This window comes from Schizophyllum commune (assembly GCF_000143185.2).
Source record: "Schizophyllum commune H4-8 unplaced genomic scaffold SCHCOscaffold_1, whole genome shotgun sequence".
Taxonomy (NCBI): Eukaryota; Fungi; Basidiomycota; class Agaricomycetes; order Agaricales; family Schizophyllaceae; genus Schizophyllum; species Schizophyllum commune.
Genome location: NW_026089538.1, coordinates 1,070,211 through 1,082,970, shown reverse-complemented (window position 1 = coordinate 1,082,970; position 12,760 = coordinate 1,070,211). Strand labels below are relative to the sequence as shown.

Sequence of the window (12,760 nt, the reverse complement as noted above, 5' to 3'; positions counted from 1 at the left end):
CGTGGTAGGTTGTACATGAGTGATGAGCGTTGCGAGCTCAGGGCGTTTCCTTCGTTGCCTGAGTAACACGGCGTCCCCTCCTACCCGGTGGCGGGGATTTGAGGAAGACCTTGTGGGCCTCGCCAGGAGTATCCCACAGGTAGTCGGGGGCATCAAGGGTGCCGGACAGCCCGTCCGTGGGGTTCGAGACGCGGCAAAAGCGTGGTTCCCCTTGCTCTGCAGTCCAGCTGGGATCCATCACGAAGCAGACGGGGGACTCGGAGTCGCACGAGGAGTACGAGGGTGGGCGATCCCGCATGGACTCGAATGCTGACCTGCCGGGCCGTCCGCTGGAACATTCGCTGCCAGTTCGTTTGCGGGCAAAGACGCTCGCCCGACCGGAGGGCTGCGCAGGTTGCCAGTAAGGAGGGGCCCTCTCGGCAGTAGTAGGCGTTGAGAAGTAGTCCGCGGAGGGCGTGATGGGGAGGTCTGCAGCGCGCACGCTCCGCTGGACACGGTCTGGCCGCAAGCCTGGGGTTTTCGGAGAGAGCTTGCGATGCCATTGCGATGGAGGAGAGAGGCCGGGCGACAGGGTCTGCAGGCCTGCGTCGTTGATGTGACCCGTATAGTTGTCCAAAAGCTCATGCGGAATGCCGTTTTGGGACTTGTTTCTGCATGGAGAGTCAGTAAATACGAGCCCGCGCGTCCCGAGTTGCACATGGACGTACCTAAACGGATTGATATGTGGCCATATCGACTTTGCGGAGTTTGCACTCTTGGGAGTCCGAGGAGTTTTGGGTAGCGGGGGAGATACCTCTCCCGGCATACTGGGTAGGCCGAGGCGCTTCACGAGTGGACTGCTTCCCAACGACGCATTCGCTGCGAGGATGTCCGCAGGTGGAATGATGTCCGCCGGCTTCTCACGATTCAGAGCAGGCATCAGTGGCGTCGAGATTGAACGAGACCGGGACTCTACAGGCAAAGACGATGTCCGAGGTGGCCTGCGCATGCCGGCGCTCATAAACTAGACAGTTGAAAGGCGTCTCGGGTCAACATGAGGCGGTCATTGTGGCTGCAACGTGGCCGTTCGCAGCAAAGGTCGGTAAAGAGACTTTCAAAGGGACCTCGGAGGCGGGAGGCAGTACACATTCGTTACAGTGAGAAGACTGAAACAATAGGCGAAGAACAAAAGAGCGATGAGCACGGCAATGTCCGAACGCTGTATTGTCACAGTTGAACTTTCCACGTGACGGCTTCGACGAGCGCGCTGACCATCATCAGTAGATGGCTACAACTATGAGAGGACAATGTTCCACGCTACTTCTCTTTCTTTCTCCTGTCTCTCTTCGGTCAGAACATCTTTCGTTGGGATTCCCAACACTGATCATATTATACCGATGAACCATGGGATACCGCCCAAATTATCAACAGGAAAGAGAGGAGGATGGGGCAGAGCGACATCTATACTACGTACACTTCTAACATCCGACACCTGTGACTTAGCGACCTGATCAGCCTACGCCATAAACCCTGTATAAGCCGACGTACCCAGCTATACCGCATGCAGATGGTCTTTTGACTTGTAATCCAAGTTTTCCTCGTGATTGTCTGGTAGGTGCTTCGTGCTGTTGTCGCTGTCGACCCAGGTTGACGTCGTGATGTCGACATTGATAGGACGTGAGTTGACGGAAAGCTCGATGCCCGTGCCGTGAGTGCCGTTGCCACTGCGCTCGTTGGAAGTCGTGTGCGTGCCGGCATTCCTCCCACGGCGAGAGAAGAATCCGACGAGGACGCTGAGACTGGCGACGATGATACTGACGGACAGCTAAGGCGAGCTCAGTGAATTGCCAAAGACCCGAACCAGCATGTGGCGTACCTCGTACATAGCCGAATAAACCTCATCAGTACCTTTGCCCGCGATGATACAGTACGCATGGGCCAGGGATACCTAAAGCATACGTTAGCGTACTCGTGGTAAGAGGATGAGTTTGTTACGCACCAAGGTCGTCAACAGTGCAGACGCGAAGACGGTGATCAACCGCATGCGCTGCCCCTTGGACAAGTTGGACCTCCATAGAAGGCGCATAGGCGCCAGGCCGAGCATCAAGTCGGCGACAATATCGGCTAAAAGATACCGGCGTTAGTGACCGAGGCTCCTACGTCTGCTGTCGACATACTGATGAGCTGAGCAATTGCGACCGGTTGACCCAGCGCGCACTGACCCGTCGCGTGCCATGACGGGTCAGACTCGCAGTGCACGACCGCTTGAATCATGAGGAACGCCCACATCAAGCTGAACGCCCCAAACATGAGGCGAATGTAGAGCCGCCATGATGATGGAGAGATTCGGGAGATGGTGCAGAGGATGGAGAAGCGGCATGACCAGATGCACGAATAGAACCCGCAAGCGGCGCTGGGGGGAAATGAATAAGCTTCACGACGTCGGCTACGGCAGGAAACGTACAAGTAATAGCCGACGACCTTGGTGATCTGGGCTATATTCGCTGGGGGAGGGCTTAGTACTCTATAAAAGGCGGCGGTCGAAGGGGAACGTACGTGGGGGAGTGACGATGATGAGCGCGCCAGTGAGCATGATTCCACCGGTGATCATGGCGAATAAAGCCCAGAAGTCGTCCAAGCCCCATTTCTTGTCCTTGATGCGGATGACCAGGCGACAGACGGTAACGAAGGCAGCGATAGTATAGACAGCAATAGACGTGTCTGCGGGATGGTCTTCAGCCTTGGCGGTAGTGAATGAGGTTTGGTGTACACGTACCATGGACAACCTCAAGGGAAACGCCCATGTTTGCTTACGCTTAGGCGGTACCGACAGTGATTCTTCCGGTAAGATGAAGAGAGCGTGGGGGCAAGAGGACGGTGCTCTTGCGACGTTGTTGGGTGCCAGCACCAATATTATATGGGCTGTGCTACACAGGGTCTCCTTGGCGGACAGAACGGAGTTGCCTACGCACCAACGGTGGGAATTTCGCGCCCGCGCTCGATTGAATGGCGCAAAGGGTGGATTGGGCCTCTGCCAGTCCTGTTGGCGGGGTAGGCTTCTTTTTACGCTGATGCGCCTTCCAGACGATCGTGGATCAGTGGTGGGACGGCGAAGAGTTGAATGGGACGTACTCCAGGAGTCCGGCCGGGGAAGGGAGGATACACGGTGTGGGCGGCGTTGACGGTTGCTCTCGGGAGTTGCGGAGACACGATGTAGATGGTACGTACAAAGCGGAGACTGCGCAGAGTAGGCTGGAGAAGGCACATGCCCTACATCGTCTCATTGCCCACCTGGTCAGTGCTTAGTTGTTCGTTCGGACCAGGCGAACAGATCCCGAAGACGGGGGAACTCGCCACAGATTGTGCGACTACAGCGCATTTCTCGGCCGTCTGAGCTGCATCTAGCCATATACAAGAGGGATTGCTAGCGGAGATGCGGATGAAGCTGCTGAATATTGGAGGCGGGGAACCAACTGTTCCCACGTCCAAGAGGCTGTCGCTAGGTTGTTGACACCCTCGTGTATTAGGACGTTCGCTGGGTCGAAATGAGCTTGAAGATTAATTCTTGCGCCGATCCCTTGAGAAAGACCCAGTTCTGAGGCTCGCGCCTCTCTCGCGCTTCGCACCACTGGCGCCACAACTGCATCCTGTTCGTACTATGCAGCTAAACGTTCCGCATCCGCTTGCTCAAGCGCCTCGATAGGGTGCGTATATTAGGCGATAGCTGGTAGTACTGGTTCGTAAGTTGATAAAGGCCTCGCTGCCTCTTCCCAAATGCTCACCTCGCTAAGCCTTTGCAATGCGGGCCCTTCGCAGGCAGTAAAGCCAGCGCACAGCTCGCTGAAAGCTTTGCGAGACAGAGAAGGTAGTCCATTGAATAGCCGTTATTGTTGCTCACCGTCTGGCTTGAAGACTGCCAGATTCTTGGCCAGACTGCTGCTTTATGGTGACCGCAGAAATGAAGGTGTCCTTGTTTGCTTATGTTGCTCATCTGGCTCGCGTGTTCTGCACGTGAAATTGAGTGCAGCTTCATGTGATTTCGAACTTCTTCTCGACCGTCAAGTTGAACTCATCCGTAAACCACGACGAAGATCGCGGGTTTCTCGAGCCAAAGATGTCGCTTTCCTATATCCAAGGCTGCCCATATTCCTGCTGCTCTTGTGTTCCTACTCTCCTGCCTGAATAAATTTAGCCTTGCATGAGTCATCCCGTTGGGGAGCGGAACGGAAATGGCGCCCCGTTTGGCTGCTTCTTAAACGAGGCCATTTGACTCCTTACCTTTCTTTCTGCCACCACGATGTCCTCTACGGACAAATCTCTGCAGGAGATCCGTCGACCAGAGATCTCGAAGAGCATCTCGGACATACATACGCGGCGGTTCGTGACTGATCACGAGAGTGGCGTAGACGCGGCGTCGAACCACTATGACTCAGAGGCTCCTACTATTGTAGGGTCGCGCACGCATTCGGCCAGTTCTTCTGCGACTGTGTTGCCCACTGCGTATCCAGAGGGAGGGTATGGGTGGACGATCGTCGCGGTATGCAGCTCTATCATGTAGGTCTTCGAGGTTCGCTTCCTATACCTTCTGCTCTCATCTAAAGATACATCTCACAGGTTCTTTTCTGTCGGCGCTACCTATTCCTGGGGTGTCATACAAGCGCGGCTCGCCGCGGACAATCTGGGACCCAACTCGACGCTCGCCTTCATAGGCTCGATCTCAGCATCGTGGATAGCGCTCGGGGCCATCGTCAGCGGCCGACTTATCAGACTGGTGGGGTCTCGCAACGCCGGCCTTCTCGCATGCTTCCTGCTAGGACTTGGACAAGTGTTGAGCGGCTTCTCGACACGCAGCATTGGAGGTCTTTTCGTGACGAACGGTATCGTGACTGGTGTGGGCACCTGTCTCGGGTTCATGGTAGGGTTTACTCTGTCTCTTTGTCCCCAACGCATGCTCACATAAGTAAGCTGTGCTCGACCTTACCTGCGCAATACTTCCAAAAGAGGCGCGGTACGGCGACGGGGCTCATTTTCGCTGGTGCAGGAGGTAGAAATCATGTATGGCGCCTCTTAGATGCTGGCTAACCTTCTCAAAGCTGGCGGCGCCGTCCTCAGCATATCCATCAATGAGCTCATCGCGCGCCTCGGCGTATCCTGGACCTTCCGCATCCTGGGCTTCAGTATCTGGGCCATACCGCTTCCGGCCTGTCTATTCTTGAAGGACAGAATGCGCATGGCAACGCCGACGATTGAGTGGTAAGTGCGATATTCCCCTTAAGATAGGCTATTCGCTCACCTCTCGATGATCATAGGAACCTCTTCCGCGACCCGAAGTTCGTGCTGTTGCTCATAGGCTCCGCCATCGGCACCTTCCCACTCTTCGTGCCGCCCTTCTTTATCCCGCTGTATGCCGGTTCGCTTGGAATTTCCGCCACAGTTGGTTCGCTGCTTCTGGCGACCTTCAACCTTTCGAGCGGCCTTGGCCGTCTTGGCTTTGGGTAGGCAACTCAGCTCAGCATATGCTCATAAGGCTAGACCACTAACGCCGGTTTAGATACCTTTGCGACATCTGCGGACCCATAACATCGCTCATACTGTCGCTCTTGCTGAGCGCCTTGAGCTTACTGGCGATCTGGCCTGTGTCGAATAGGTGAGTTGACTTCACAATCTCCTGCTCGAGATCGTGACTCACGTAGTATCCTTCCAGCCTTGCGCCCCTCGTCGTCTTCATCATCCTCGACGGCCTCGGCAACGGTGGCTTCTTCTCGACAGTACCGAGCGTCGTTGGGCACGTCTACGGCCCCAACCGCATGACAGGCGTCCTCGGCATGGTCCTCAGCGCCTGGGCTGCTGGGTATATTCTGGTGAGTCTGGCGTGCTGATGAGCATCTCGATGTGTACTGCTGCGGCTCGACGCCTACTGCGGCTCGTCGCTTACTGCTATAGCTCGATGCTTTCTCGCTTGGATGCTTGCTTAAACGCTACAGGGCTCCCCCGTCGCGGGATGGCTCCTCGAGATGTACGGCGGTAGTGACGCCGGGATCACCGCGTACCGACCTGCGATGTACTACGCGGGCTCCCTTTCCCTCGGCGCGGCTGGATTTGTGGGTGGCATGCGGTGGTTGGAGGCGCCGCGCCTGCTCGCTTTTGCTTGATGCGAGAGCCTAGCACAGAAGCTCGTTAAATAGAGATGATAGAGACGACTACTGACAATCATGAGGGCCAGCTTAACCATCAGTATGGACCGCTATGGCCCTATGGGTCCATATCGTGGGACATTCAGCGGTCGGCAATCACCGCGGAAGCAATTTGACCATCACTGCGTACACAACTACAAGCTAAGGTGGCCTTTCTTTCTCACCACCTTGTCATTCGAGCCATAGTGCAGCACACGCACTGTGCTTATATCCTCCCTCTGGCACTGCGTGCACCGCATCTAAGCTCACTTACATTTGGGCGCAGAGCGATGCGGTGTATTCAACGGCAGAATCGCGGTGGTCTCAAGGTGAACTGTGCCTGGCGGGGCGGCTTCAAGCACCCGCCGGAATTGACGCTTTCCCATCGTCCCACTGGGTCCGCGGTGTTCGCTGTCGTGTAATGCTTTTATATATAGCGGACTCAGTGCTATCACCGTTCATCGATTTTACTCTGAGGATCGTTCCATCAAGATGCCTCCTACCTCAATTGCTGGGGGAAGCTAGTAGTGGGCAATGCACAGACCATCTCCCAAGATGCGATTGCTTCGTTGATGACTCTGGGCGACCTGTATCTCTTCATCTTCCCGCAGGAGACCTCACATGGCCAGCGTCGTTTCCTCTTCAGTTCCTACCTCACCCCTCGGTACCTGTGCCCGCACGCAGGACGAAGGCCAAGTCGACGAAGCCGACATTCCTTTCACCTTTGCGAGCCTACTCCTGCCAGCGGGCGCGTAGGACTCGGGAAGAACAAGAGATGGTGCAGCCGACGGGTGAGTCGGAGCCTCGCTCTGGCTGTGAGCATATTCGTATATAAGACCCACCCACCCCCTCTAAACCATCGAGCGAGCAATTCCCCTCGGTATCGTTTTCGCCTTTTCTAGCAAAATGAGGCTTCAATGGCTAGCAGCGCTTTTTTCCCTCGGTGTACTTGCATCAGCGACCCCTGCACCTCTTCCCGGGAGCGGTGAGTGTAGCCTTCTTTCCAGGTCTATCTCACACTCACGTCTCTGCAGAGGATATCGTCGTTCGCGATCCTGCTATCTGGTACAACGCCGATCTTGGCGTACGTACTGTCCCCTCTATGTTGACATATCTATTGATTGAGGCGCATATAGAAATACTTCGTCTTCGCCACCCGCGAGGGCATCAAAATATATACTGCGCCTTCATTGAAAGGGTACGCTGTCTCCCTCCTTCTTGTATATGCACTCTCACATCACCACAGACCCTGGACCCGCGAAGGCTCCGTCCTTCCCAACTGCTCCTCCATCCAACTCGACGGCAACTGCAAGCTCTGGGCGCCCGACGTCAACTACATCAACGGGGAGTATGTCTTGTATTACTCCGTCTCGACTATCGGCAGTCAGAATTCGGCTGTTGGTGTCGCGACGTCGCCGTCGATGGAGCAGGGGACGTGGACGGACTTGGGGGAGGTTATACGGTCGCAGGGTGGGGATCAGTTCAATGCGAGTGCGTATGGGCTTGTGTCTGGGTATTCAATGGCTAACAAGAACGGGTCGCAGTCGACCCCAACATCATCGATGACAACGGCTTGAAGCTTGCATTCGGCTCGTACTGGAACGGCATGTACCAAGTTGGCTTGTCAGATATCAAGACGCGCGCATCTGTACGTCGCGAGCCCCCTGCACAGCTCATTTCCCTCTACTTACCGACTTCAAGGACCTACCCGGCACCCACCTCGCAGGCGGCAATGGGCGCGCCGCCGAGGGCGGCTTCGTCTACAAGCCCCAAGGCTCCCCTTACTACTTCATGTTCTTCTCCGCCGGCACTACACCTCTCGAGGGGGTACGTTTTCCTCCATTTCTCCCCTCACCCACCCTATGAAAACTCACACATATCATAGGGCGACTCCCGCCCGCCCGCCGGTTCCGAGTACAAGGTCCTCGTCGGCCGCGGGGACAGCGCCGTGGGACCCTTCCGCGGCCAGGCCGGCCACGAGCTCACCGAGCAGGTGGACCCGCCCACCGGCTCGCTCGTTCTCGGCTCGCACGATACCGTCTACGCGCCGGGCGGGCAGAGTATATTCCTCGATCCTGTGAGCGGGCGGGATGTGATTGTGTACCATTATGTGAGGATGGAGGAGGTTGGGGGGACGTCGTATTTGGGGATCAACTATCTGGACTTCTCGAGTGGGTGGCCGGTGGTGGTGGAGGAATAGCTTGTGGAGGGGATATTGGGCGGCTAAGTTTTTAGGTTAGTTTGTACTGTACTGTACAGTATGAATGTCGCGATTAATCAATGCACTGATCGGTAGAATCAGCTCTGAGTAGTCCTGGGATGTCTCGTCTTGAATGACCGCAACGAGAACACCGTCTGAACGCCCTTGTCTAATGTCTCACTCACGCCCTGATATACCGACATTCACTGGCACGAAACGCCTCCCACGTATATCGATGAAGCCCGAGAAATCCGTTATTATTACCAGAGCGAATGTATATACGATCCCAGAGATATGACCCAGTGAAGATAAATTAGATGTCGTGAGTTCCGTGCGTGGCTGTTCAACGCGCACGCATTGATTTCCGTCGCGGATGCGGTTCGTTGTCGACGACGTTTGCAAGCTGCCAGGAAGGAGACTCTCAGTCCACAACCACCGGCCACCCGCTCGAGAAGTCGAGGTAGTTGATGCCGAGGTACGACGGGCCGCCGAAGGCGTCGTTCGGGATGTAGTGGTACACGATGACGTCCCGGCCGCTGACGGGGTCGAGGAAGATGCTCTGGCCTGGTGGGCGGATTTTGGTTAACAAAGAGAACTCATCACAATAGAATGTGCACTCACCACCTGGCGCGTAGACGTTGTCGTGCGAGCCCAGGACGAGCTGGCCCGTGCCGGGCTGCGTGAGCTCGTTGCCGGCGGGGCCGTAGAAGGGGCCCTGGCCGCTGGCGCCGCGGCCGACGAGGACCTTGTACTCGTCGCCGGGGTCCGGGCGGGTGGTGGCCTGTGGATAGGGGTTAGTGGAGGGTTCAGCGAGAATGAAAAAGGGGCGTGATGAGGAAACATGCGAGAAAGCGACTTACACCAACAAACGGCGTCACACCCTCAGAGAAGAACATGAAGTAGTACTCCGACGCGGCCGACTTGTATACGAAGCCGCCCTCCGCGGCGCGCCCGTCGTTGCCAGCCAGATGCGTGCCTGGGAGGTCCTAAAACACCAAATCAGTCACTGCCCCCTCTATCCCAGTTCAAACCACCCACCGACGCCCTCGTCTTGATATCCGGCCACAGCCCCACCTGATACATCCCCGTCCAATACGACCCGAACGCGAGCTTCAGCCCGTTCGCATCGATGATGTTCGGGTCGATCGCGTTGTACACGTCCCCCGGGTTCGAGCGGATGACCTCGCCCTGGTCCGTCCACGTCCCCTCCTCCATCGACGGCGAGGTCGCGACGCCGATGGCCGAGTTCTGCGACCCCACGGACGAGACGGAGTAGTACAGGACATACTCGCCGTCGATGTAGTTCACATCGGGGGCCCAAAGGGCGCAGTTGCCGTCGAGCTGGATGGAGGAGCAGTTGGGGAGGACGGAGCCGGTGCGGGTCCAGGGGCCCGTGAGGGAGGGGGAGGTGAAGATGCGGATGCCCTCGTCGGTGGAGAAGGCGAAGTATTTCTGAGGGAAAGTCAGGAGTTGGGTGTTAGAATTTAGGAGAAATTGACATACCCCGAGATCGGCATTGTACCACATAGCAGGGTCACGGACGACGGTGCTCGCTGGATATCCCGTCAGAAAGAATGCAATGGTACATAGCGAGGCTCTACTCACAACCGCCCGCGAGCGGGTTCGGGGTGGCAGAGACGCCGAGGGCGAAAAGCGCGAGGACCAAGGAACGGAGCTGGGACTTCATGACTGTTGAATGGAGGCGAGGGAGTTAGCGAGGCGCTGGAGTCCTCCGCTCATTCTCTTCTCTCTTATATCCTCAGCGCTCTTGGGGAGGAGGCTAAGAATGTCCACCCCGGTCGTCGTCATTTGACGCAGAGCACAGGTGCCCGCGACACCCGCGTGAAGCAGCTGCGGGAGGGAAGGGAGGCGAGTTCACAGATGAGCGCGAGAGCTGCCTGCTGGAAGGACCCGTGGAGACCGAGGAAGTACCGCTTTTGCGGGCACAGGTACGAAGGGACTCCGTGCCTTGTCGAGTTGTCGACTGCATTCATTCTCGGTGGCGGTTCGAGGCGACAGGAGGCTGGGCCCTGGTTTGGGCGCCCCGGGAAGACGGACGGCGCAAGAAGAGCGCAGAGAGGGAGCGAGGTGGGCGGGAGACGATTACGGCAAGACGGCATTCAGTGGGATTACGGCAATGAAGACCGTTGCCAGGTCATTCAGCTGGGAAAGAGACTTGGAAGGTACAACAGTGGGATCGGCAGGCCCACAACAAGGCTGCCCATAGACGGACAAGGGACTCAGTGGGTCGAAATAATTGCCGGGCATCATGAAGTTCAACTTGAAGAGGTCGGTGCCGATTCCGCAGTTGCTCACGTGGGTGTGGGAGTTTCTCACGCCCCTATTGTCTGTTCGCAACCAAATACTTGGCGGCTTGCGGCGCTCTTCGACGGGAGATGCCCGCGCCCAAGTTTCCTCAATCCGATGCTCGCACAACACAAGCTGGTCTCACAAGTGTATGCGACATGAATACGCGAAAGGAGCGCTCTGTCCCCTCCTCTCATCATCTTACGGTCACTTTTAGCAGTCCTAAGGTCACCGGAATGCCCGCCTCACGTATCCCGCCCCGCTCATTGGTCTCCTGGCCCTTTCTCCCACTATTCCCATTGGTCCATCTCTGCTGCTTCACTTCGCTCAATGAACCACTTACGGGCTACCCCACACGACACGCCCAGCTGACGGGCAGCTGAGTCGCCCTGACCTGATCTCTAAGCTGGAACGTGATCTATGACGGCGGGCTCTGAGTCTCTTGACGGTGACAAGGACCGGTGTTCACTGGCTGCGCTCACCGGCGCGCTGTTCCCCCCGCTTAGTGTACATCTCACGCTAGTAGCCAACTACTTGTCTCCTACGCTTTCGCTTGTCCGCTAGCAGAGGTCTCAGAGTCTCCGACGCCGTTCGTCTGTTGAACCCCTCCATATCCTTGCACTCTCCTATCATGTACGATGTCGAAGGCATCCCGGCGCACCTACGACTCCCATCTATGGAGGGCCTCTGCTTCCCGGACGGAAACATCATACTCCAAGCCGAGACGACTATATTCAGATTATACAAGGGGCTACTAGCATCCAAGTCATCAGTATTCAAAGACATGCTCGCGTTCCCGCAACCCAGCAACGAGGACAGGACGCTACTCGGCTGCCCCGTCGTCGAAATATACGACAACGCGGAAGAGGCGACCTATTTCCTGCGCGCGTTGACGGACTCCAGGTGCAGTGAATCATTGTCATCACTTGCCGTGTCTGATAGTCCCTTCCTCTTTCTCTTCCTTTCGTCCTCTACTCCCGCCCTCCGCACCCCCTAGCTACCTCCCGCCCAACCGCCCCACCACCTTCCGCGAAGTCGCCGCCGTCCTCCGCCTCGCCAACAAATACGACGTCCCCTACCTCACCTCCCTCGCCACCACGCACCTCACCTCCGTCTACCCGCCCACCCTCCGCGCTTGGACGCACCGCGACGAGAATCGCACCATCGAGCGCGCGATGTATTTGTGTGTCGCGGTCTTGAATTTGGCGCGGGAGATGGAGGGCCACCTGGAGTGCGTGCTGCCGCAGGTGCTGTATGCGTGTGCGGATGGGTTGAGTGTGGGCGAGATGTTTGAGGGCGTGGAGTTTGAGGGAGGTTTGCTTGGAGAGAAGGGCTGCAGTCGGAGGGCGGGGCGGGACAGACACCACGAATTAGACGACGACGCGGACCCTCATCCCACCCGCACCCACCACCTCACAATTTCCCGCGCCGACCAACAGATCCTCCTCCGCGGCCGCGAAGAGCTGCTCCAAGCCAAACGCACCCGCCTCTACGCCTTCCTCACCTCCCTTTCCTCCGGCTGCGGCGCGCACTCATGCCGGGAGGAGAAGCTGAAGTGCTTTGCAAAAGTGCAGTGGGACGCGATTGTGTTCGACGAGAACGATGACTTTGACTGGAGGTGCTTCGAGCAGCGGGTGTGTAAGAGGTGAGTGTGGGTGGACTGGCAAGCTCTCCAGTCCCGTAAACCTCAAGCTTCCTCCGGGCGTGATCACGAATTATTCTGGTTAACGGGAGTACTGAATCTTACTCGTCGCGCAGGTGCTTCACCGAGGGCCGCGCCGCCTTCGACATCGCGCAGGAGAGCTTGTGGAACGAGTTGCCCCGTTTCTTTGGGCTGCCCAAGTGGGAGGCACTGAGGAGGACGCAGTGAGGGGACCGTCTTGCGGAAGCCTAGAACCCAACGTTGACCCAACGACTGTTGTACTATTGGATGGAAAGTCAAGAACGACGGAGTCATGTTGTATCATCACCTTGTACTTGTACGAACCCGTATCGTGTATCACCGTTTGCTAGCAGTGTGTACTATAGCTTGCGTATGTATTCGAGGTCATAGCCCAAAAAATTGTTCACAGAACGAAAGCCCTCGAGGCTCGGTCAGACG

At 56.9% G+C, this 12,760-nt stretch overlaps 6 protein-coding genes across 6 annotated transcripts; 3 read left to right on the top strand and 3 right to left on the bottom strand.

Moving 5' to 3' along the window:
- Positions 1 to 37: 37 nt before the first annotated feature.
- Positions 38 to 919, bottom strand: SCHCODRAFT_02742534 (uncharacterized protein; the record flags this gene model as incomplete). Its single annotated transcript, XM_003036099.2, has 2 exons — positions 38 to 650; positions 708 to 919. The coding sequence occupies 2 exons, from the start codon at positions 917 to 919 to the stop codon at positions 38 to 40; spliced, it is 825 nt and encodes a 274-aa protein (XP_003036145.1).
- Positions 920 to 1,531: 612 nt separating this feature from the next.
- Positions 1,532 to 2,783, bottom strand: SCHCODRAFT_02484366 (uncharacterized protein; the record flags this gene model as incomplete). Its single annotated transcript, XM_003036100.2, has 7 exons — positions 1,532 to 1,804; positions 1,856 to 1,927; positions 1,979 to 2,103; positions 2,157 to 2,392; positions 2,444 to 2,483; positions 2,536 to 2,700; positions 2,756 to 2,783. The coding sequence occupies 7 exons, from the start codon at positions 2,781 to 2,783 to the stop codon at positions 1,532 to 1,534; spliced, it is 939 nt and encodes a 312-aa protein (XP_003036146.1).
- A 1,484-nt stretch (positions 2,784 to 4,267) lies between these two features.
- On the top strand, positions 4,268 to 6,213 carry SCHCODRAFT_02560616 (MFS general substrate transporter). Its single transcript, XM_003035305.2, has 8 exons — positions 4,268 to 4,533; positions 4,594 to 4,894; positions 4,945 to 5,023; positions 5,073 to 5,232; positions 5,289 to 5,474; positions 5,531 to 5,626; positions 5,684 to 5,840; positions 5,964 to 6,213. Exons 1-8 carry the CDS (start codon positions 4,277 to 4,279, stop codon positions 6,129 to 6,131), a joined length of 1,404 nt encoding a protein of 467 aa, XP_003035351.1. The 5' UTR covers positions 4,268 to 4,276; the 3' UTR covers positions 6,132 to 6,213.
- Positions 6,214 to 7,058: 845 nt separating this feature from the next.
- Positions 7,059 to 8,352, top strand: SCHCODRAFT_02485552 (glycoside hydrolase family 43 protein; the record flags this gene model as incomplete). The annotated part of the gene is made up of 7 exons (XM_003035306.1): positions 7,059 to 7,137; positions 7,187 to 7,236; positions 7,289 to 7,350; positions 7,399 to 7,643; positions 7,697 to 7,800; positions 7,854 to 7,979; positions 8,038 to 8,352. 7 exons carry the CDS (start codon positions 7,059 to 7,061, stop codon positions 8,350 to 8,352), a joined length of 981 nt encoding a protein of 326 aa, XP_003035352.1.
- Positions 8,353 to 8,585: 233 nt separating this feature from the next.
- On the bottom strand, positions 8,586 to 10,396 carry SCHCODRAFT_02605157 (glycoside hydrolase family 43 protein). The gene is made up of 6 exons (XM_003036101.2): positions 9,958 to 10,396; positions 9,856 to 9,905; positions 9,391 to 9,804; positions 9,213 to 9,338; positions 8,974 to 9,133; positions 8,586 to 8,916 (listed from the first exon to the last, which is right to left on the bottom strand). Exons 1-6 carry the CDS (start codon positions 10,037 to 10,039, stop codon positions 8,774 to 8,776), a joined length of 975 nt encoding a protein of 324 aa, XP_003036147.1. The 5' UTR covers positions 10,040 to 10,396; the 3' UTR covers positions 8,586 to 8,773.
- Positions 10,397 to 11,187: 791 nt separating this feature from the next.
- SCHCODRAFT_02605152 (uncharacterized protein) lies at positions 11,188 to 12,745 on the top strand. The gene is made up of 3 exons (XM_003035307.2): positions 11,188 to 11,562; positions 11,657 to 12,304; positions 12,418 to 12,745. The coding sequence occupies exons 1-3, from the start codon at positions 11,291 to 11,293 to the stop codon at positions 12,527 to 12,529; spliced, it is 1,032 nt and encodes a 343-aa protein (XP_003035353.1). The 5' UTR covers positions 11,188 to 11,290; the 3' UTR covers positions 12,530 to 12,745.
- The last annotated feature ends 15 nt before the right edge of the window (positions 12,746 to 12,760 follow it).

Coding starts and splice junctions, on each gene's coding strand:
- SCHCODRAFT_02560616 (XM_003035305.2), top strand. CDS start 4,277: ATGTCCTCTACGGACAAATCTCTGCAGGAGATCCGTCGACCAGAGATC. Junction 4,895..4,944: donor GCACCTGTCTCGGGTTCATG/GTAGGGTTTACT, acceptor CACATAAGTAAG/CTGTGCTCGACCTTACCTGC. Junction 5,627..5,683: donor ATCTGGCCTGTGTCGAATAG/GTGAGTTGACTT, acceptor GTATCCTTCCAG/CCTTGCGCCCCTCGTCGTCT.
- SCHCODRAFT_02605157 (XM_003036101.2), bottom strand. CDS start 10,039: ATGAAGTCCCAGCTCCGTTCCTTGGTCCTCGCGCTTTTCGCCCTCGGC. Junction 9,805..9,855: donor GGTACAATGCCGATCTCGGG/GTATGTCAATTT, acceptor ACTTTCCCTCAG/AAATACTTCGCCTTCTCCAC. Junction 8,917..8,973: donor CAACGTCTACGCGCCAGGTG/GTGAGTGCACAT, acceptor TCCGCCCACCAG/GCCAGAGCATCTTCCTCGAC.
- SCHCODRAFT_02605152 (XM_003035307.2), top strand. CDS start 11,291: ATGTACGATGTCGAAGGCATCCCGGCGCACCTACGACTCCCATCTATG. Junction 11,563..11,656: donor CGCGCGTTGACGGACTCCAG/GTGCAGTGAATC, acceptor CGCACCCCCTAG/CTACCTCCCGCCCAACCGCC. Junction 12,305..12,417: donor GAGCAGCGGGTGTGTAAGAG/GTGAGTGTGGGT, acceptor CTCGTCGCGCAG/GTGCTTCACCGAGGGCCGCG.